Source organism: Cynara cardunculus, assembly GCF_001531365.2.
Source record: "Cynara cardunculus var. scolymus isolate 2C chromosome LG 16, CcrdV1, whole genome shotgun sequence".
Classification (NCBI taxonomy): domain Eukaryota; kingdom Viridiplantae; phylum Streptophyta; class Magnoliopsida; order Asterales; family Asteraceae; genus Cynara; species Cynara cardunculus.
This window is the reverse complement of record NC_037543.1, coordinates 3604575-3628955: the sequence shown is the minus strand read 5'-3', so window position 1 is coordinate 3628955 and position 24381 is coordinate 3604575. Positions and strand designations below refer to the sequence as shown.

The 24381-nt window shown below is 31.1% G+C and overlaps 1 protein-coding gene across 1 annotated transcript; it reads left to right on the top strand.

Moving 5' to 3' along the window:
* Nucleotides 1–1303: 1303 nt before the first annotated feature.
* On the top strand, nt 1304–3084 carry LOC112529329. Its single transcript, XM_025140554.1, has 4 exons — nt 1304–1455; nt 1551–1748; nt 2152–2367; nt 2464–3084. The coding sequence occupies exons 1-4, from the start codon at nt 1453–1455 to the stop codon at nt 2719–2721; spliced, it is 675 nt and encodes a 224-aa protein (XP_024996322.1). The 5' UTR covers nt 1304–1452; the 3' UTR covers nt 2722–3084.
* The last annotated feature ends 21297 nt before the right edge of the window (nt 3085–24381 follow it).

Sequence of the window (24381 nt, the reverse complement as noted above, 5' to 3'; positions counted from 1 at the left end):
GGAAGACTGTTATTTTTGGTCATTTTACATATATAAGCAAAATTTGCCAAACACTAAAAAACAATTTATCAGCTTATTGTTTTTTGGTACCGCTATAAGCTAATCCAAACACTTTTGATAAAACTCCGATTTGATACCATATAAGTTAATAAACATTTTTATAAAAAAAACATAAGTTGTTTTAAATAAGCAAAACACCCCCTAATATATTAGTTTAATAAAAAAAATATAGTATTTTTAAGGGCAATTTCACTTGTAATTTTTTATGCTTTAATTTTATAATATGTAACATTTCAATTGAAAAATCAACATTTAAATCATGATTAATTTTTTTTTCTAATTAAATAAAATGAAAGAAATAAAAGTACGTTTGAAAGATATAAATAGATCTGTTATTTGGGTTTAAAACGAGACTGGCTGGTCTCTTTCTTTAAACCAGTTACGTCAAAAGCGGTTTATTATAGTTGGTAATTTCGATTAATTAATTTCTAAATTAGGTAGGTTAAAGTTATATCAGTTTTTTTATAATAAATTATATAAAAAAACCAGTCAAACTCTGTAAAAGTTGCCAAAAATATAATAAAATGTTTAAAATATAGAAAATCTCTTTTGTTGACAAATTAGATTATTATTTTAACAGTATAATTTTATAATCAAAATTAAGTATATATAAAAAAATTTGGCAAATACAAATGTGAATTTTACTGATATACCCTTCTACAGAGGATATACGAGTGAGATAAGTGGTAAAAACTAAATGTATGTAAGTGTCTGGTGGGCGTGTGAATAGCAACCACTAATAAAAATTGTGGATCTATCCAATCACACGGATCAAGTTGTTAACTTATTTAGGAGTTGTTTGTTTACCTCTTAATAGTTTTATTAAGAGACATTCTCTGAATCGGTAAGAGATGAATTTTGTTTGGCAAAATTAAATTTGTCTATTAATGGTTCTAAAACCATCTGAAGGATTTTGTATCATGTATATCTTTTAATCATTCAGTGTAATTATATTTTATTTTGCATTATATAGTGAAAACCTCTTTATCATTTTACACCAAACCGTTCTGCAACTGACAAACAAGAAAATGATATATTTTGAGGTAATAATTTGAAAGAAAAAAACAAGAAAATGTTAAAAACAAGAAAAAGGAGGTCGGAAAAAGGAATAGGAAAAAGGAAAGAAGGAGGTCGGTTCCTTGCGCCCGACGTTCTCTTAGGTTCGGGTTTGGAATTGGGTTCGGAGTTGGGTTCGGTTTTTTCTACTCCATTATCATACAATTCAAACTGACTTTGTGTGAGCGGATAAGAACAACCCACTCCTCTCTCATTTCTTCGATTCGACTCCCCAATTTTCTCCGACCACCACCACTCTCCTCCGACGTCAAACTGACGATCGTCAACCAAGAACCCACCGTAGTCCGTGAAATCAAGCCTAAGAATCGCCGTATTATGGTGTGTAATACTCTGATACTCTCTATTTTTATGTTCAGTTATTTATTATGGTTTTGTTTTTCTGTGTGCTTAGCAATTGAATCGATGTAATGTAGGGTGCTGGAGGACCTGATGAAGAAGATAACAAATGGCCGCCATGGTTGAAGCCATTGCTTCGTGAACGCTTTTTTGTTCAATGCAAATTGCACGCAGATTCGCATAAGTCTGAATGTAATATGTACTGCTTGGATTGTATGAACGGCCCTCTCTGTTCTCTCTGTCTTAATCACCATAAGGACCACCGCGCCATTCAGGTTTATATTCCGCTTTCGGCCATTGATTCTTCCTTTCTCTTCTTCAACTTTATTGGTTCAGACTGTTTTCACCTGAGTCTCAATCATTTCGAATTTGAAACATTCGAGTGTCGTGAACTCAACAGCTTTATCTCAACTAATTTTGATTTCGAAAAGGTCTCGGTTTTCATCAAATTTGATTGACGACTTTCATCTGGTTTATCATCGATTTTGAATTTACTCCATCTATTTCATATCTGCTTTCACCAAATTTCATCGACGTAACTGCTTGTTTTGATCCACATATGGCTTTATAACGATTTCTGAACAAGTGTCGTAACGATTTGTGGAAAAGAATGATTAAATGATTTTACAATCCGATCATTCATCATCTGATTGAGTAATTTTGTTGATTACTATACAGATTCGTAGGTCATCATATCACGATGTAATTAGGGTATCTGAGATTCAAAAGCACTTGGACATCAGTTCAGTTCAGACCTACGTAATCAACAGTGCAAAGGTTGTGTTCTTGAACGAACGGCCGCAGCCGAGGCCGGGAAAAGGTGTTACAAATACTTGCCAAGTATGCGAGCGTAACCTTCTCGATTCCTTCCGATTCTGCTCACTTGGCTGTAAGGTAAAATTACTGAATTCGATCACCACAAAAGTTTCCGATTGGATCAATATATTTCTCGACAATGGATGATTGATTTCGTGATTCTGATCGGCTCAGATTGCTGGGACATCGAAGAATTTCCAACGGAAGAGGAAGATTTCGCCGGAAAACAAGCATTTGATGACCGGGATGTCGGATTCCGAGGATTCTTATAGCAGCAGCAGCCATGGGAGGCGGAGGAGTAGTTATAACGTCAGGGTTCATAGCTTTACTCCGTCAACGCCACCGCCGACGGCCGCCAGCTTCAGGACGGCGAAGAGGAGAAAGGGTATTCCTCATAGAGCACCAATGGGAGGACTATTCATAGAATACTAAACACCCCCCTAGACTTTCGCTTAATTACTATGAAGTCCCTTTAGTCTTTACTCCCTACCAATTTACATCCCTCTCCACTTCTTGTGCGGAAAAAAGACCATATTACCCCTTAAGCTCCTCCACTTGTACAAAGAAGCAACCTATGGGATGCGATAATCTAGTAGCATTACTCTTGTCTAGAAAGGGTAAAAATGGAAAAAAGATTTAAAAAAAAAAACTTATAGTAGTTTGAAGTAGGGGTAAAAATGTCAAAATACTTAGTTGGATGTTTATACAGTTTTTCTTGGGTTGAAAAAAATGTAATTATGGTCTTGTGGTACTTCTATAATTAAATGAAATAAGTCTTGTATTATTTTGTGGTTATATTTCTGTATTTAATCAGATATATCGTATAATACTGGTATTTTTTTTATATGCATAGTTAACAAGTTAACAGTTTTTTTTACCATGATTTGAAACAACCTGTATCGTTATTTGTATTATAAATGTTCTACGGATACAATGTGTGGGTCAATTTGGGTTTTCGACAAGTGGCTCTTATTTAATTGATAGCATGAAGTTGACTCGATATTACTTATAAATATCTACTCCTTTTCGATGACTCTTCCCAACCCTGTGGGCTACTCGTTCATCGCCTAAAACGATATGATAACGTGAAGGGGTAAGCGTGAAATTTACGCGAGATGGATTGAGATCAAATATTTATACAGTTTATGATTTGTATGCGAAGTACAAACCACTAATGCAACATGTATTGTTGTGAATGCACATGATATTGACATTATGTACTTCATACTGTACGTTTTAAATGTATAATCTTTTTGGAAGTTGTATCTGTATGAATCAGTTTGCAAGCATCTTGACTGATCATATGGAGATGTGAATGTAAGAATAAGAAAAATCTCAAATAACATTGATTGAATAGATTCGAACCAATGACATATAAATGAGCAACAGTGTGTAACAAAATTATTTTATTTATTTAAAAAGACTTGGGTGGCGTTTGTTTTTTAAGATGTGATGAAGTCTGAAATCTTATTTCAGTTCTGATTTATAAGAGGTGGTACTGAAGTTTGAAATCTGAATCGATAACACTGTTTGTTTTTGTAAACTGATAATCGTCTGAATTTGTTTAAATTGTCTATTTTACCCATTAAAAATTATAGTGTTGAATTTATAGATAAATTTATACAATTTCACATATTTATTTATCATTATTATGAATTTTACATCTAAAATTATATAATTAACATTCATTTAAACGAAAATATGTCATTAATGGTGTTTAACACATTTACATCATATTTAAATATATTAATTGAAAGAGGTGATGATTGATTTAGTAAGGATTGACTGAGAGAAATGATCGATCAAGGTTAATCGATTGAGAAACGTCGTTGTTGAGGATTTGAACAACAATAAAAGGTTGGTTTACCTCTTATCAGATAAGCGGAAAATAAGACATAAGTGGCTCTGAAAAATTGAAAAAAACAAACAGTCTGAATGACCTTGTCTCTTAACGAATCAAATATAATAGTCTGATAAAAGTTTTTTTTTATGAAAAACAAACAAGGTCTTATTTAAATAAATAATAAAATATTTTATTATATTAATTTTCACCAACAGTTTTCCTCAAAATCTTATATTAAATTAGATTTTAGGGTTTTAAGCTTTATATCTAATGGATACATCCAATTGTTTAAAATGGTCTAAAATAAAGAAAGAAGAAAATTTAAAATTCTTTAAATTTGAAAAAATATTTTTTTAATTATATTTCCATCAATAAATTTGTTTTGCAGTTAAATGTTTGGGGATAAATAATATTTTTTTAAATTAAATATTTTAATAATATAATTAATGCTGTATTTTTTTTAAAAAGAGAAGCTGTTGGAGTTGAACACAATTTCATTTAAAGATTTTTAATTTTGATTCTTAATTTCAGATCATTTTATAGTTCTGAATAACTCGTTATGGCCTCGTTATGGCATCGAGGCTTGGCTTCGCCCCCATATGGCTTCATTTTGAGGCTTGACTTTGTTGAAACGCATTATGGCGTGTGACGACACGTTACGACGTGTTACGACTTGTTATTTTGTAATACATGTTTTTTTATAATTTTTTAAACATATAACTTGGGGGGTGAATAATAATTATGCACGACAAATAAGTTTTAAATAAACAAGAAAAGGAAACATATTGATCATTTCATCGTCATTGTTGATGACAACAACGGAAGTCTATACGATCTCGATCTCGTTAACGATTCTATCATTGATTTCTCTTGATTTTTTTATCGATCATATATCGCAATTATAGATTATCAAAATTTTTAGTTATTTCTTGATCAAATTTTGTATTTTTCAATATGAATCTAAGTCCAGAAAGCGATCTTGAGCAAAATATTGACTTTGATCATGAAACTATAATGTTATATGTGTATCTAAGATTAATATGTGAATCAATTAAATAGTTCATATGTGAATCTTCGAGCTTATATGTGAATCAGTTAAATAATTCATACGTAAATCAGTTAAATAGTTCATATGTGAATTACGCGAGTTCACATAGGAATAAATAGTTCACATAAGAATAAATAGTTCATACGTGAATCGCACGGCTTCACATATGCATTTGTTTATCACCTATTTGTAAATTTTCAAAACAACCCCTCTATCTTTTACATAGTTGTTACCATGTTCGATGCTGCACAATCTACCCGTCAAATCTTGACCGTAAATTTTTTAATGGAAGGGCTAGGATCACTTATCTACTTCTCATACATCTATCACTTCTCAAGTGAACTTATATATATATATATATATATATATATATGTATATATATATATATGTATGTATATATATATATATATATATATATATATATATATGTATGTATGTAGAGGAGTGATCATATGAAAACCGCCTTCATTTGTGTAAACCGTGCAAACCACTTTCATCCGTCGATTTCATTGTTTAATCTTATGCAATTTTTTCATGAAATTGTTTAATTTTGTGAAATTGTTTCATATAATACTTTTTTTGATGAAGTTGTTTCATATATGGTTGTGAAATTGTTTCATATATGGTTGTGAAATTGTTTCATATAATACTTAATGAAACCGTTTCATGTATTTCTCTAACATTAATGAAATTGTTTCATGTATTTCTCTAAAATTAAAATAATGAAGATGATAATATATATGATTAACACCCTCCACAATAAAAATGATTAATCAACCTCTCATAATTACAAAAAAATGAACAAAATGAAAAATTATGATTGGTTGAATACGGTTTGTACAAATTGAGTGGTTTGCATTTGATCGTTCCCCTATGTATGTATATATATATATGGTTGGGTTCCAGTGGGAAATGAAGTAAAAAGTTATAGTGAGAAACATAAGAAGAAATCTACAACTTTGAACCAATCATAATTAAATGTCAACACTAATAAGTTGCATCAGATCAATTCTCTTATAAAGCACAATTTATAGGTCGAAATGAGATTAAAAGTGATTAAGGGTTCAAATCTCTTTATATGTTTCTCATCATAACTTTTATTCTCACACGATACTTCACCTATATATACATACATACGTACGTACGTACATACATACATACATACATACATACATACATACATACATACATACATACATACATACGTACATACATACATATGCTGTCTCAAGACACACTTTGAAAAACGTCATGACCCCGTCATAACTCATAAGGCTTAAGGTTTAACCCCATCGTCACACTACATCATGCTCTACATCATTTAAAACATGGATGAATTTTAAATAACCTATTTGAAATAATCTTAAATCAGGTACTTTTTATTTTTAATTAAAGAAATATAAACTTCAGGTTTTTCAAATAAAATAATTATAGATTGAAAATTCAACGATGTAGGTTTCATATTAACAATTAAATATAAATAAGAAGAAGTTTTTTTATCTCGCATTATCGAGGTCCTCGTTTAAAAAAATACAATGTCAACCATAAGGGTGGTGTCTAATTGGTTTAAGCATGACTCCAAAGGTCAAAAGCACTTGAAGGTCTCATGTTCAAATCCAAGAAAAAATAAAAATCCCCTTGTGACCACAGAGATTCAAATGCAGTGACTCCAGACTATTTGCAAAAGAAATGATTGCCCTAAAATTTAGCAGCTTATATAACGAATTAGATATTCAAGTTAATAAAAAAAATTCACTACCAGCAGTTTTATAATAATTATATTTTGTGGAAAACACGTGTTTTTTTTTCTTTTCGATTTTTTTTTGCAATCGTGTGGTTTGGTCCCTAGTAATCATCGACATCCGTGTGGTGTTTAAAACGTGGGTGGGTACCTTTTCATAGGGGATATAAATGGTGCTCTTTTGGTTCCTTTTTTTTTTCCACTTTCTCATAAATACACATTAAAAAAATAACTCCGATTAATAATGGAATAATCCGAAATCGATAAACGAAATAACAGATTAATTGGATGGGTAATAAAATGGATCCGGATTAAGAACTCCCTATATCTGATAGATGCAAAAACCAGTTAATCACTTGAAGACACGTATTCAAAGCACTTTGTAATATGGACGTGTTAATTCGTTTAAAGCGTACTGGAGTCCCATATCGACTAGACTTGGACCATTTATCCTGTATATATGTTAGAACCTTCATTTTCTGTTGAAGGGCTTATTTGGAAAGTGATTTAGGAGTTCTATATATTCTCACAAAACGTGTTTGCTTTTTGTTCAGCAAGTAAACAGTTTTTTTTTCTAGATAATGGAGATGTTGGCATTCAGCCATCAGTTTCCAGACCTACCAATCATTTCTAGCCTTTGCATACCGTCTACGTCCGCTGACCACAAAACGTCTGCCAAAAACAACCGTCACCTCCTTCGCTCGTTGGCGGACTATGCCTCTCCTCCGTCGGTCATCACTTTGTTGCTTCTCATTGCACAATTTTCTTGGTCGTTATAGTTATATTGTCGCTAGGAAACATTCCAGTTTGTCTTCGCAATAATATCATTCACAGTTTCTCGCCACTCTTAGGGTCTGTTTTTTTTAAAGAACCTCTTGGTGCCTCTTAAGCTTGAATCAATCAGATGTTTTTGTTTTCAAGCTGTTTGATTTCTTTTCAAAATAAGAGTTGAAAAGCTCTGACCCTCTTCTAACATTTTAAGAGATACTCTAAACCCTTAACTGGCTCTTATTTGCATATGCTCTCGATTTTGATCTCGCCTCTCAAACTGATAACCTAAACCCTACCGATCTCTCAAGCCGCATCGATTTCAAGCATGTTGACCTCTCAAGCTATCGATCTCTCCAGATTTGCAAACCCAACTTGATCTCTGCCCCTCGAGCTCCAAAAGGTATGTCGATCTCCATATTTTAAACCCAAATCGTTCATACACACATGGTACAATCTGTTAAACTCAAATCGACCCTTGCTTTTTTCATTATGCTTTGATTTTGTCAGTGTGGTTTTATGAAGATCTTTGCCATTAACCCAATAACCAGATCAATGTTTCTTGAAACATGCAATTGAATAACCAGATCTTTGAGCATGATGATTTAGACTGAGAAATCATATTCTACTAACATAAGAGTAATAACAAACCATTGATTCAGATTTCAGGCGTTTGTCAGTTTACAAAAACAAACTGTTTTATTGATTCAGATTTCAGACTTCAGCATCACCTCTTATATTGGACCAGTCTTTTATAAGTCGGGTAAATTGCATGAAAAATTAACATACTTTAATTTGATTCTTATTTTATGTAACATACTTTCAAACTTTCATTTTGGTACTTAAGATGTAAAAATTTAAATATTTAAGTAGTCGGCTAACTTGTTGAAGCATTAACTAGTTACCATGCTGATGTGACGAGTGATGTGGTATCCAATTCATTACTATTTGTTATTCAACCCAATTTCATCTCATCACTTGCCACATCAGCATGATAACTGGTTAATGCTTCAACCGGTTACCCGGGTACGTAAATGTTTAAAACTTTACATATTAGGTACAAAAATGAAAGTTTTGAAATAACATAACCCAAAAAAAGAATCAAGTTAAAGTACGTTATTTTTTCATACAATTTATCATTATAAGTCTGAAATTTCATTTCAGGTTAAACCAGATAAAACCTGTTATCTTCGTTTTCATTAGTGTCTTCATTCTATTGTCTTAATTAAACAATCCTTTGAATCAGTTAAATCTAAACATGTCTTAATCGGAAGACTTTAATTGCAAATATTTTTATAATGTTTTTATTTAATAAATAAATAATTGAAGAAAAATAATTATTGTTCTTGTAAAGAATATAAAAACCATATTTTTTTAAAATTTATAATTAAAATAGAAAATGTAATTATTTAAGGGGGATGAATATAGACAGACGAAAGCAGTCATAGTCGTGCAGCTCGAGGGGTCAACATGGTTCAGCTCAACAACACCCAGGAGAGACGATCCAATGCCAACTAGACACGTGTATATTCTTGTCGGCTTACCGCTTCTTAGTTGACACGTCATTAATAAGCAACACGTGCAGCTCGCGTGATCCTTTTGTTAATATATCAAATATTTATTTTCAAAGTTTCTTATTGGTGGTCTCAATTGGTAATCATTTTTGAGGTGTTGTTTATATTTGGAGAAAAACTCTTCTCTCTCATAGGGGCCGTTTATCAAACGCTTAGTCGAGTAAGTGAACACCAAGTCATATTACCTTACCGGATAAATATGGTAAGTATCAAGAATTTTATCCGGTAAGAGCGAGACAAAGACCAAGAATGGTTTTTAAGATTTTTTGTCAAATGCCTTATAATATAATATAGATAATTTGTTGAAAATGCTCTTAATATGTTATAGTGTTTAATTATTGAAAATATATGATTTAAAGTTATTTTTAAAACATCCTTTATTGTCTTAAATCCTTGAATATAATCTACATTTATACGACTTCTTGTTTCATCTCTTTTGTTTTTGGAAAAAGTCTAAAAAACTAATGGACTTTCCTATTGGACAATATTTTCGAATGAATAAGTTATCGGACTTTTCTGAAATTTGTTAAATAAATTTTTGGACTTTTGAAAACCTGTTAAATACATTCTTATTAGTTAAAAATGTAACTTGCAACTTGTATAGCAGGTAAAACTACAAAATTAGAAAAAAATCTTGAAATTTTCATAAGGAACAGGGGATGAAAGAAGATTTGATGATGGGTGCAAGTGCTCGTGGTTTTCGAGAGGGAGAATAGAAGAGAGACAGAACGGTGTTCGCTTGATATGGTTTAACGTGGTGGTAGGGAGCAAAGATGGAGGGCGGTTGACGATGAGGAGTCAAGAGAGGAGTAGACCACGGTGGTTGGCGTCGATGGAGAAGAAGGATCGACTTGAGGAGGTTGCTAGTCGTGAATGGATGGCTGATACGTTATCGATGAAGCTGTGTGGTGGAAGATGGTGATGTTGCACGATGGTCGCAAGGAGGAGTAGACTACAGTGGTCTGACAACGGCTGGTGCTTGCGACTAGAGATAGTCGTCGGGGGTGAATGAAATCGAGGGGGGGGGGGCAGCGATGAAGCACGGTGGGAGGGAAAATAGGCTGTTGAAGAAGACAGTAAAAAGATTTTACACCTCATTATATCGTAAGAGTATATAATTGGTGTTAATTAACAGGAAAAATCATGTTCCCTTACATATTTTTATTGAATTAACCAAAAAAGTGGACATAATTAATTAATTAAAATATATAAAAAATTTAAATAACAAAATTTAATATTTTAGGAAGCGGGTACCCGGAACCGGAACCGGAACCGGTTCCCGGCGGTTCTGGTTCCGGTTCCAAAAATTTAAGAACCGCTCTAACCGGTTCCGGTTCCGGTTCCAATATCTCAAGAACCGCCGGTTCCGGTTCCGGTTCCGGTTCTTGTCAAAAAGGGCGGGTACCCGCCTATGCTCACCCCTAATTATAATTACTATTTTCTGAAAATATTGTAAAAATTAGAAATATAAATATAATTAAAACTTAATAATAAAAAATTAAAAAATAAAAAAAAAACAAAATTATAACCATTTTCTTTTGTAGAATGACACCCACTTATTAAAGTTTGATGTGTATGCATATATGAAGTGGTACATGTCGAATGTTTCTTCATAATGAATGGTTTTTATTTTATGCGTATCAAAGAGTGCCACGTGTACTAAAAAGTCAAGGTTTGATTCGTTATCAAATTGAAGATATTTCATTATCACTGATGACAAATAATAACTATATTATATGTTGTTGATAATATTCGGATAAGAGATAGATTATGATCAATATCGATAAAGTTTGATAGGTCTGGATACAGGCTCGACACATATCTGATTTGAGTTTGATCTGTACTTAGTGGCAACAACGATGGCAATAAAAGCGATGACAAAGCAATCGATCGTCTTATCTGGAGGTATTTATGGTGTGTTTTGGTACAGTTTAGTGCCAAACTGCAAAACGCACATGGTTTTGATGATTTTTCCAAATCGTAAAGCGCACCACGTCTGTTGTAAGCTGTAAAAAACCGCACTGGGAAATGTTCTATTGTGCGGTTTACATGGTTTGTGCCTATCACATTTTACGCTAACAATCCAGAAAAAATAAAAAAATTCAATCGAGAGAGGGTCAACTGAAGTTAAATGAAGGCGGTTGAAGTTTGAAATCGTGAGTAAGACGTCAATTGTATCTAAAAGTTGAAATCTGTTGAAACTTGTATTTGAAATCTGTCATCTGTTGATGTTATAATACAGTTTTATATGGTTTTGAGAAAAAATAATAATTAGTACTTTGTTAGAAGTCAATAATTATCCTAATTATATTTTAGTGTTTTTATATTTAAAATGAAATGTTTATCCTCTATTTGATTATGTTTATCTGAAGTTAGTTATACGAATTCAAACATGAAGCTTTAATAAGTTGTACTTAAGCACAAGTTACATGTAATCTTGAATTTTAAGTAATATGCATCAATAAACATTACTTCATGCATAAAAAATGGTTTTTAAGAGTTTTTGTCAAATGCTTTATAATATAGTATATATATATATATATATATATATAGTATAAAATAAAAAAAATATAAAACATGTAGTGAGGTGCGGTTTGAACAGTTGTTTGATAACTCAAAATGGCAAACGACCACCGCATGGAAGTACTGTGTATTAATGCATATTACTTGAAATTTAAGATTACAAGTAAATTGTGTGTAACATCCCAAAATTTCAAATACTACAATATATCAAAATGAGTATCCCAAGATCAAACACTTACATCGCAGCGGAAATAAAATTTATAATCTTACAAATTATATCACCATCTAAATTACAATCTTGAGGAGCATAACTTTACTTTATATAACAATATCTTGATCTACACATAACCTTATTTGGAGCTAATCCTTATCTCTTTTTATTGCACTTTTCTTTCCACTCAAATAGCCGCCTGGGTGAAAAAGTTTTAAAAGAGTTTTGGGTGAGCCTTAAGCCCAGTGAATCCACGGTAACAACAACTTTTACGATAAACAATTTTCACGAAGCTTCATAAAATAGCATGCCTTGATGAGAATAATATTTTTCACAAAATAAAGATATTATATTGCGTGTCTACATCACAAAGCAACGACGTCATGAGAGATGTCTACCTCACACAGCATTACCTGGCGAACTCACACAGCATGTCCGCACTTTCGGTTTAGACAAACTCACAAAGCATGCTCGTCTTTACAAAATCATACCGTAGTACATCCCCATTGACACACAAGTACTCAAAACACATATTATAAAAATATCGAACTTTTCACGCATATATAACATATCAAAAATCTCAAGAAACTTCAATCAAGCTTGTGGATAGTTATAAATAAGGCATGCAACTATTTTAAAAATAAATCACGTGTAACTCACAATACATGGTGTAGCCCAAACCGATATTTGAAGTGGCTAGCGTCTCCCCGATTGGTGCCAAACTAGCTACAATGTAGAGCACCGTCAACTCTCATTACAACGTCCACCGTCGCATTTTCTCACAATAGTTCTCCTTCTCGACCCCAAACTACACATAAAGCTACAAAACTCTCATTTTATACTAAGCCCCATCGGTAGTTTCACGGAATATGAAACGATAAGGCATAATTAATGGTCGTCGGTTTCATGACCATTGAGTTTCCTGTCATTAAATTACATTCAATTTATTTCCTCTTTTTTTTTTTTGTTATTACAAACTTTCTCCCTTAACAAAATTTCGTCCTCGAAATTTGCCTAAGCAAATAAATGATGAATCAACTCACTATATCATCAATACTTTGAGTTCATGTTATTCTCAAAGCTAAACATATTCTCTCCCCATTGAAACAAATCAGTGGGAGTCTGTCACCAAAACTTTATCCACCAACACCACTCTACATCTATTTTATCTCATCTTACCATGTGTTTTGCATAAATACATCTCTATCAATGTCATTATATCCAATTATATTAAACCTTCTAACGACTACTCTGCTTTAAGCTGGTTTAAGACTAACCCCAAATTAACTTAAATCATCACTCTTATCACTATAAATCAATCTTTAGTCACACATCTATCAATAATAAAATCTCCAATTCTCAGTTTAAGTTTAGGTTTCAGTAACCTAGTTCACTTAAACTTTGCTCTGATACAACTTGTAACATCCCAAAATTTTCGAATACTTAAATATATCAAAACTAGTATCCCAAGATCAAACACTTACATTGCAGCAGAAATAAAATTTATAATCTTACAAATTATATCACCATCTAAATTACAATCTTGAGGAGCATAACTTTGCTCTATATAACAATGCATTGATCTGCACATATCCTTCTTTGGAGCTAATATTTATCTCTCGTTATTGCACTTTTCTTTCCACTCAAATAGCCGTCTAGGTGAAAAAATTATAAAGAGTTTTGGGTGAGCCTTAGGCCCAGTGAATCCACGGTTTTCATGCATGAACAACAACTTTTATAATAAACAATTTTCACGAAGCTTCATAAATTTAGCATGCCTTGATGAGAATAATACTTTTCACAAAATAAATATATTATAATGCGCGTCTACATCACAAAGCAATAGCGTCATGGGAGATGTCTACCTCACACAACATTACCTGGCGAACTCACACATCATGTCCRCACTTACGGCTTAGACAAGCTCACAAAGCATGCTCGTCTTTACAAAATCATACCGTAGTAAATCCACATTGGCACGCAAGTACTCAAAACACATATTATAAAAATATCTAACTTTTCACGCATTTATAACATATAAAAAATAAGGCATGCAACCATTTTTAAAAAAATCACGTGAAACTCACCATATATGGCGTAGCCCAAACCGATCTTTGAAGTGGCTAGCGTCTCCCCGATTGGTACCAAACTAGCTACGATGTAGAGCACTGTCAACTCTCATTACAACGTCCACCGTCGCCTTTTCTCACAATAGTTCTCTTTCTTAACCCTCAAACTACACATAAAGCTACAAACTTCCATTTTATACTAAGCCCCACCGGCGGTTTCACGGAATATGAAACGATAAGCCATAATAAATGGTCGTAGGTTTCATGACCATTGAGTTTCCTGTCATTAAATTGCATTCAATTTTAGGGTCTAAACCCTCCACTTTGATCGCTTTACACTATAAGTCCTTGAAATTTAACGACTACCAATTCCTTTCCTTTTTTTTGGTTATTACATTGTGCGTAAGTACAAATTATTAAAACTTCATTTTTAAATTCATATAACTAACTACAGATAAACATAATAAAATACAAGATAAACCTTTCTATTTAAATATAAAAAATCTAAAATATAATTAAGATAATCATTGATAGCTAAGAGAATCATTATCTTTACAATTTTTTTACGGTTAAGTAAAAAATAAATTACTTCTTTTTGACCTAAATTAAAGTATAATAAAAAATTAAATTAAAGAAATTATACAAAAAAACAAGAACTTTTAAATAGTTAATTTGATACTAATATCAATATACTTTTTCAAAATTATTTTTATGAAGATGTATCTCACAGCACTGCACGAATACCCTTCTAGTATAATATAATGAGTCCATTCCTTCAAAAGCTCAAAATTTCATTCCAGGTTAAATTGAAGGATTGAAAATTCATTTCTCTGCCTAAACCAAACACCCCCTAAAAGTCTAACTTCACATCGATCAGCATCGAGTAACATAAAACTTGAAATTATGAAACTTACACGGGATTTCCTAAAATTCACAATTAAACATGTCGACTGTCGAGTATGTTCAATTAAATCAGTTATAACATAAAACATACAAAACCATCGACATGGTTTGATACATGGTTCTAGAACGATCCAAATCCGACATAGATGTGTCAAACCATGTCGGGTTTTTTTCCTTAAATATATTTATAAAAAAAGCATTAAAAAAGACATAATTGACCCTAGAAATGGTTAGTGAGACGTATGGAGAACAAACACTCCAATTAAATGAAAGTACCCAACAACAAAAGTGAAAGCAACAAAAAGATGCCAAAAATAAAAGCAACCCTCTTTTAAAAAAAAAAAGTAAATTACAAAATCGGTCCCTGTGGTTTGTTTCAAATAACATTTTTCGTCTCTATAATTTTAAAATTACAAGATACCCATTATTATTTACGAAAACATTTAAATTTGGTCCCTTTTTTAATGGCCATTAAAAAATGCGTTAAATAATAAGCATTATCGTTTTTTTTTCTTTTACGATGTTCAAAACCATAAGGACTAAAATTATAAAATTGATTTTGATCGAGTAAAAGATAAAAAAGTGGATAACAGAATAAAAATGTCTCTCATTTAATAGAACTTTTAATAACTGTTAGAAGTAGGGACTAAATCCAGACGTTTTTGCAAACTATAATTATTATTTTGTAATTTTAAAACTGCATAGGGACGAAATTTATGGTTGACCCAAAAAAGTATTTTGACTTCTTCGATTTCATACATCTAGTTTTTTTTATATCCATAATGATCCTGTTTGTCGACAATCATTACTAGTTTTTATAACGTTATACTTAGGGGTGTTAAAAAACCCGATCAACCCAACGTGAAATAATTCAACTTGAAGCAACTCGATGTTTAATCGAGTTGTAAAAATTTTAAACCGTAGGTATTGGGTTGCTATTATTTGAACTCAATCCAACCCGATGAACCTGATATCCTTTTATTTTTTGGATTTAATATGATCGTTGAATTTGTATTAACATATACATTAAATAGTTACACTATCACGTACACTTTTCATATACACATATTTTCAATCTATTCACATCTCTATATAATTCATCCGTATATATGTTCAATAAATGTTTTATTGAACATATATATGTAAATTGAGAAAATTAACTGAATGTGATATACATAAGAAATATGAATAAGTTATATCAAATAATTGATGATGAAAATAAATTATGAGTAGAAAAATAATATATTGAAGGTTAGAAGAATATTTTAATGTATCAAAGTATCAACCCGATCAACCCATACGGGTTGGGTTGCACTTTGGTTTGGCTTGGGTTGGGTTAAGATTTTTCAAACCGCAAACATTGGGTTGGGTTGTTCAAATGTCTTCAACCCGATCAACCCAACCCATGAGCACCCCTAGTCATACCTATGACTTTTGTCGAGAAGATGCATCTCTAAAATGTACCAGAGGCTCACGAAGTTACATGATATAAATTCTTTGGTTGATTTTGGGCTACTTTTTTTGGATTCTGTAGTTGGTTTGGTGGGATTTTTAAGTTCTTAGTTGATTTCGAGGGATTTTGCAGTTTTTTTGGTTGATGTCCTTGTATATTGTAATTTTCTGATCATCCCTCGAAGTTTTATGCCCACACTTTTATACCCAAAACAAATTATACTTGAGAAAATCGATTGAACAAGTGTAAGAGACCTAACAGGTATTTTAAATCGTTAAGTAGTATTTTAGATATTTAAATGTTGACCTAAACACATGAAAATGATAACCACAAGGATGGTACATGATTGGTTTGAGATTGGCTCCAAAGGTCAAAAGTAACAGGAGGTCTCATGTTCAAATCCAATGAGGAATACAAATCCCCTTGTGGCCACGGTGGTTAAAATGCGGTGATTCCGGGCTATCTGCAAAGCAGATGGTCGTCCTGGGATTAGTCGGCTCGCATAGCGGGTTAGATATCCAGGTTAATCAAAAAAAAAAAAATGAAAATGACTCTTATTTGCACTGAGTTTATATTGAACAAACATACTTCAAAAATATACAGTTAATGCTTAAATAATTAAACTACATATACAATCTACGGTCTATAGTTAGCAAAATATATGGATTTTATAATGGATTTGCATAGATGATTCTCCAAATAATAAGCAAAACAAATTAAGTATGTATTTACTGAGGTCATCAGTTCGTAAAATCACTGTTTATCGGAGTTTATCCTAACTGTTTTCCAAGATTTTTGGAATTAGCAGAGGTACGTAAAAACTGACACAAAATCTATAGCTAAAAAATTGTATGTTAATTTCAATGCATTTTGTTATCAGTTAGTAGGGTGGAATATATTTTCCAAACTATGAACGAAGTTAATAGGTACATTCGTTTACTAAAGAATAAATTATAATGTACTTGATTCATAACGTGACATATTTTGACGTGTTTGTAAAATAAGAAAATACAACTAAAAGAATTTCACAATGTGAACCGAGTACATATGAAGCAAACATATTGTGAAATAAATATATGTTAATCAATATATTAAATACTGATTTTACATGAGAAACCATATGTACCAAAATCATAAAATCGATTTTGATTGAGTTAAAAAAAAGAGGACGAAAACGCCCCGCATTTAACGAAATTTTTTAACAGACATCTGAGGACGACCAAATCCAAATGTATTTACAAACTGCGATTAACATATCATAAAATTAAATAATCAACGTTGACTACTTTTCAATTTTGCTTCAAATATTTTTTAACTAGAATTTTAATTTGAGTTTTTAATTTTTTTTAATAACAAATATAACTTAAATTCTCATTTTCAAATATAGTCAAAATTATCACATCCATTTTTCAGTCAAATAATAATACCAAAAACTTTTTAATAATATAAATATTCTATACATACATATATGTGTATATATAGAGAGAATGTTCCAAATGCAATTTATCATATTTGTACAATCAATACAACTCAATCAATTGAGATATTTATAGAAATGATGAGAGTTCATTTATTATGGTTTGAAATATTTATGGAAGATGAATAATGTTCATTAATATGATCAAAATTTTATATTAGAAACAATCAAAACTTTTACGAAATCACATATTCATCAAATTAAATGGACGGTTGAAATTGAGTTGTATTGATTGTATAAATGTAAATAGTTGTATAATAACTCAGCTCTACACACACACACACACACACACATATATATATATATATATATATATATATATATAAAAGATCATATCATTCATACAAAATATATAAATCAATTAACTAAGACTTTTATGAAATTGATAAAGTTTTATTTATAATGACTTAGGTTTTTTATGAAAGATAATTACAATCCGGTTAGTTTGTAGGATTGTTTTTGAGCGATTTGGATTTTATAGAAGGATTTGGAGGGATTTGAAGTCATTGGTGTATTTGGTTTGTAGGATTTGAAATGGAATTGGATTTCAATATATATATATATATATATATATATATATATATAATAGAAAAAAATATAAATAAATATAAAAATAATTGAATTACATTTTTATTAATCAAGTATTACAAAACAAATGTTTTTAAATTTTTTTAAAACCTTATTGCATACAATCCTACAAAATCCCGTGAAATCCCAAGCACTTTCTAAGGATTTCAAAATCCTATATTTGAATGATTTCAATTAACTCCTAGAATTTCAAATCCAGACAACCCAACAAACCAAATATGAGATTGGAATGAATTTGAAATGCAAATCCCCCAAAATCCATTTCCCATTCCTTCAAACCAAACGGGACCTTAGAGTTTATTAATTATGAGCAACACGCTATATATTAAAAAACATTCGAGATATTAAAAAAAGCTAGATATTTGTTAGAGTAGATGGTCAGTTAAAATTCATCTGTATCATTTCTATAAATAACATTGTTTCTATTTAAAATTTTCAATAATTGATTTTTGAAAAATGAATATATTTATTTTTAGAACCTAATAATTCTATTTTTGGATAAGAAACCAATTATCACACTTGAGATATTTCAAACAGGAAAAGTCAAAATGTTATATTTGGAGTTTGGACCATGCTACCCCATAACTATTTGGACCAATTTAAAAAAAAGTCAACCAAAAATATTTAAAAGAAATATGTTTATTCCCATAAATGTTTTTTTTACAAATTAAAATATTATTTTATAATAAAATGCAACAAAAAAATAGTAACAATATAAAAATTGGTCAACGGTTCCACATAATGTGTCGTTGAGTAGAATTTGTTTCGTTAGAAAATATGTGAATAGACATGCATGTCTAATATTCGGTAGCTTTACTGAAGGCTCTACTTGTTTACCGGGCAATCTGCAAAGCAAGTGGTCGTCCTGTAATTAGTTGGCTCGCATAGCGGGTTAGATATCCAGGTTAATCAAAAAAAAAAAAAAAAATTGTCGAACGTTTTAAGAATGCAAAAAACTTAAAAACCTTAGGGATTTCAGAGAAATACTCTATTCACAAACGAATAACGATTGAGTGAAAGCCAATAGTGAAAAGACTGTCAATCTTAGTTGAAGTTTCTGTTATTACTTTTGAACATATTCATCTCGATGCTATGAGGCTTTTTGAGCTTGTTAAGAACATGTCGGTCATCAAAACAGATTTCAATGATATGTGCAGAAGTCTTTTCATTTTGATATACCAGTAGAATTTGGAATAGCGTATCGGAAATCGTTGATATAATATCAGTAACACTTTTCGAAGTATCAGAAAAGTATGATAGTCAGGCATCAGTATTGTTTGACTGATTATCATGGATACAATTGGCGGTGTTTTTTTTTATCGTCATTTATAATATATATATATATATATATATATATATATATATATATATATTGGTTTATTTAAAATGAATAGGAAGATGGATACTTATTGTTGGTGATATGGGGCATGGCATGGGGGTGAGAGTTTAATTTGGGCTTGGGCCCACATTTAACAAAGCGATTTTGGTCAAATTGGGCTTCAAATAAGCCCAAACACTTTAACTAACAGTCTTAACATTCACAAACACTAATATACCGTAACACAAGATTGAGTTCCAGTGAAAAAGATAGTTAACATGAGAAGTGTAAGAAGTGATCTCTATCTTTGGATGCACATTAAAATAAGATGTACCAAAAAAATCTTGTATCAAACGCGACTCATGAGTGAGTTTGAGATTAAAGGTGATCAAGGTTCTAGATCTCTTCTTACGCTTCTCACTTTAACTCTCTTTCTCATACGATCTTTTGCACCATAACACAACTCACATATATACTTTAATATGAAACCGTTAAAATACCTTAAAAAAATCATTCATAACATGCCAATATGCAGAAAATCAAAAGAGCAAAATGTTGCTCGTTCACAAAACATGCACGACCGTCATCGTTGGATCAAAAGGATCCATCATCGCGAATGACCTCTCACCGAGCCACATTACCTTACCAGATGAATATAGCAAGGACCAATAATCTTACTTGGTAAGAGCGAGAGAGAGACCGAGAGTCTTATCCAGTAGGTGAGGATGACAATTATTACCACAATTAGCACTTATCAGGTAAATTGTTGCATCCAATACCGTTTTGGTGGGCTAAAATCTTACTGGATAAGAAAGCGATAGTGTTGAAGTTTACCGGTAGACGCTTAAACGATGTTTTAGGGTCGTAGAAAGTTCTAATAATAACATGTTAATCGATCTTCTAAGATTTTTCAGATTAGATTTTCTGGAAAAGCTCGAAGTTGGGGAACTTCAATTTTAATTTCAAAGTTTAGAGTTTTGTTTTGTACGATAATTTCTCAATTTGGTCGTCATGTGCTTTATATTAAGTTTCTTAGTTATGGAGTCGTGTAGTCAGGTTTTTCTATGAAGGTGCTTGTATCAGTTATTTAACCTGGATATCCAATCTGTTATACAAGTCAACTAATTTTTAGGGTGACCATCCGTTTCGCGGGTAGCTCGGAGTCATAACATTTTAACCTCCATGGCCATAAGAGGACTTTTATTCCTCCTCGGATTTGAACCTGTGACCTCCAAACAATTTTGACTTTTGGAGCTCAAGCTCAAACTGATAAGGCACCACCCTTGTCGTTTTATTGGTTTCTTTTATAACACCTTTATATGTACTAGAAGGGTACTCACGTAATGCAGCAAAATAAATCTTGAACTTAATAATTTGTTTTATATTTTGGCTCTATCGATGTTATAATACGATTTTATGTAGTTTTGAGAAAATAAAAATATTCTTATTTCTGAATAAAATATATATTTGAATATATTAGAATGGTACTCGCGCAATGCAGCGAGATATATCTTGATTTTAATATTTTATTTTATTTATTTATCTCAGTCGATGTTATAATATGGTTTTATGTGATTTTGAAAATGCGATAACGTTTTTATTTTTGAATAAAATATAAAATTGAAGATATCATAAAAAATTGACAAAAATATATCAATATTAGTATCAAATTAACTATTTAAAATTTCTTATTTTTTGTGTATTTTTGAATTATAATTTACTTTAGGTTCAATAACGAAGTAATTTATATTTGGTTTAATAATAGAATTTTCTTATAAATATAATAATTAATTATTTTGTTATAACTCGATAATTATCCTAATTATATTTTAGATTTTTTATATTTTAAAATGAGATGTTTATTCTTTATTTGATTATGTTTATCCGCAGTTAGTTACACGAATTTAAACATGGAGCTTTAATAAGTTGTATTTATGCATAATTTACTTGTAATCTCGAATTTTAAGTAATATGCATCAATATACAGTACTTTATGCATAAAAAATAATTTTTAAGAGTTTTGTCAAATGCTTTATAATATAGTATAGATATAAATAAGTTTTTTTTCTATCCATTTTTGAAAATAAAATTTATTTAAAAAATCATGATTAAATATAATAATTTTAATTTAAAAATGTTAGAAATACTGCAATTTTCAGAAAAAAGCATTTAAAAAGTTGTCGGTTGCAACATATCGTGCTGGAATTGTTTTGGGTTTTTAAATTTCTAAAATCTACACGTATATTATGACAACGATATGTGAAGATGAGTTATAAAAGAACTACACAACTAGTGTCTAAGGACGATGATTTGCTCCGAGTCGGTGGAGAATCTGGCCCACCTAACCCGAACGAGAATGGGGATTTCTCGTTAAAATGGGTCTCAGGGCTGGGGACAGGGATCCCCGGTAGACTCAAACCCGGGTTGGGCTGGGTATTGTACCCCCAATCTACTCCGTACCCGGTATATTAATATTCATTTAACAAGTATTTGGGCTTTGAAAATTCTGATAGTGGGCCTCAGTTGTTGTTGGGGTTGGGGTTGGGGCCGGGGGTGTTACAAAACCCACCCCTTCCCCGCCCCTTTGGCATGCCTACTAGCGCCACCATCCCTCCTACTAGATGTGTTCAATACCCCGACCGATCAACTCAATCGAAAGCGAAATAACAAAAACCGAAATAATCTGATGTCTAATCGAATGGTAAAATCTTCAAACCATACATATTGGGTTGACAGCTGAAGGATCATGTGAGAAAGAGTGTTAAGTTGAGAAACGTAAGAAGGGATCTGGACCTTGATCACCTTTCATCTCAAACTCACCCATGAATTGCACTTGATATGATGATTTATCCAGTGGATCTTGGTGCATTTCATCTCGGTGTATCTCCTTCTCACTGGAACCCAATCTTGAGTTGATATAACTCATTTGTATATTATGTTAAGTAACTATGAACATATATATATATATATATATATGTGTGTGTGTATATATATGTATATATATATATATATTTCACAGTGTTTTTGCTGTGAAGGTTCTGATTTTTTTAACCTTCACATTGATTTATTGTGAAGTTTCACGTGTAAAAAAATGTCTCACATGTCTCACAAAAAAAAGTATAGTCTCACATGAACCCAACTCCAACACACACACACAGAGATATATATATATATATATATATATATATATATATATATAGGGGAGTGATCAAATGAAAACTACTCAATTTGTAAAAACCGTAAAAACTTCATTCAACTAATCATAATTTTTCATTTTGTTCATTTTTTTGTAATTATGAGATGTTGATTAATCATTTTTATTGTGGAGGGTGTTAATCATGGATATTATCATCTTCATTATTTTAATTTTAGAGAAATACATGAAACAGTTTCATTAAAATTTCATTAARTAKTATATGAAATAATTTCATAACCATATATGAAACAACTTCATCAAAAAAAGTATTATATGAAAAAATTTCACAAGATTAAATAATTTCATGAAAAAATTTCATAAGATTAAACAATGAAATCGACGGATGAGGGTGGTTTGCACGGTTTTTACAAATTGGAATGATTTTCATTTGATCGCTCCTATATATATATATATATATATATATATAATATGTGCAAATTGAGAAAATTAATTGAATATGATATACTTAAAATTTAAGAAGTATGAATAAGTTGTATCAAATCAAATGGTTGATGATGAAAAAGAAATTTTGAGTAAACTAGAGAAAATAACATTTCAAAGTATTAACCCATACGATTTGAATTGGGTTTGGTTGAATTTTGATGTACCACAATATCAACCCATACGATTTGAATTGGGTTGGGTTGAATTTTGGTTTGGATTGGGTTGGATTAAATTATTCGAATGTCTTCAACTCAATCAACCAAATCCATGAACAACCATACCTCCCAGTCTCCCACCCACCAATATTTATCAAAAGGTCTTTAGCCTAACGGTATACGAGTCTTTAGCCTTTTAGAAAGTCAAGGATTCAAAACTCATAAAAATTAAAAAAAGTGTATGAATTATATTTATTTTATTTATCGTATATAAATATTATATACTTAAAAAAATAACTATCAATATATTGCAGTTTGACGGTGATATGTATGTATGTGTACATGACACCTATAATATCCTACTCAACATTTATTAAATCATCCACTAAAACTCTTTTCAAATGTAATGAATTTTATAATTATGTTTAAAATGCAATCTTTTATTATTGTTTTCTTTATTTTTAGTGAATTCCACAAGTTTGATTTGTTCAAACTTGCAATCCACTTCAACTCATGGACCCATCAAACTTGATGCATTGACTCCTTGACTCAATTTCAATCACATTTAATTTTATGTACCCCAATTGGTGCACATCTTCAATTAATATGCTAACAAATGTGATATATGTAACACCTCAAAATCTAACAACAATAAACATTGAATATAAGAACCATAAGAGTGGTGTCTGATTGGTTTGAGCTTGGCTCCAAAAGGTTAAAAGTAACAAGAGATCCCAGGTTCAAATCCAAGGAAGAATAAAAATCCTCTTGTCGCCACGA

Excerpts from the sequence above, each read along its gene's own strand:
- LOC112529329 (XM_025140554.1), top strand. Across the intron at positions 1,749-2,151 it reads AGGACCACCGCGCCATTCAG|ATTCGTAGGTCATCATATCA; the intron begins GTTTATATTCCG and ends ATTACTATACAG. Across the intron at positions 2,368-2,463 it reads TCTGCTCACTTGGCTGTAAG|ATTGCTGGGACATCGAAGAA; the intron begins GTAAAATTACTG and ends TGATCGGCTCAG.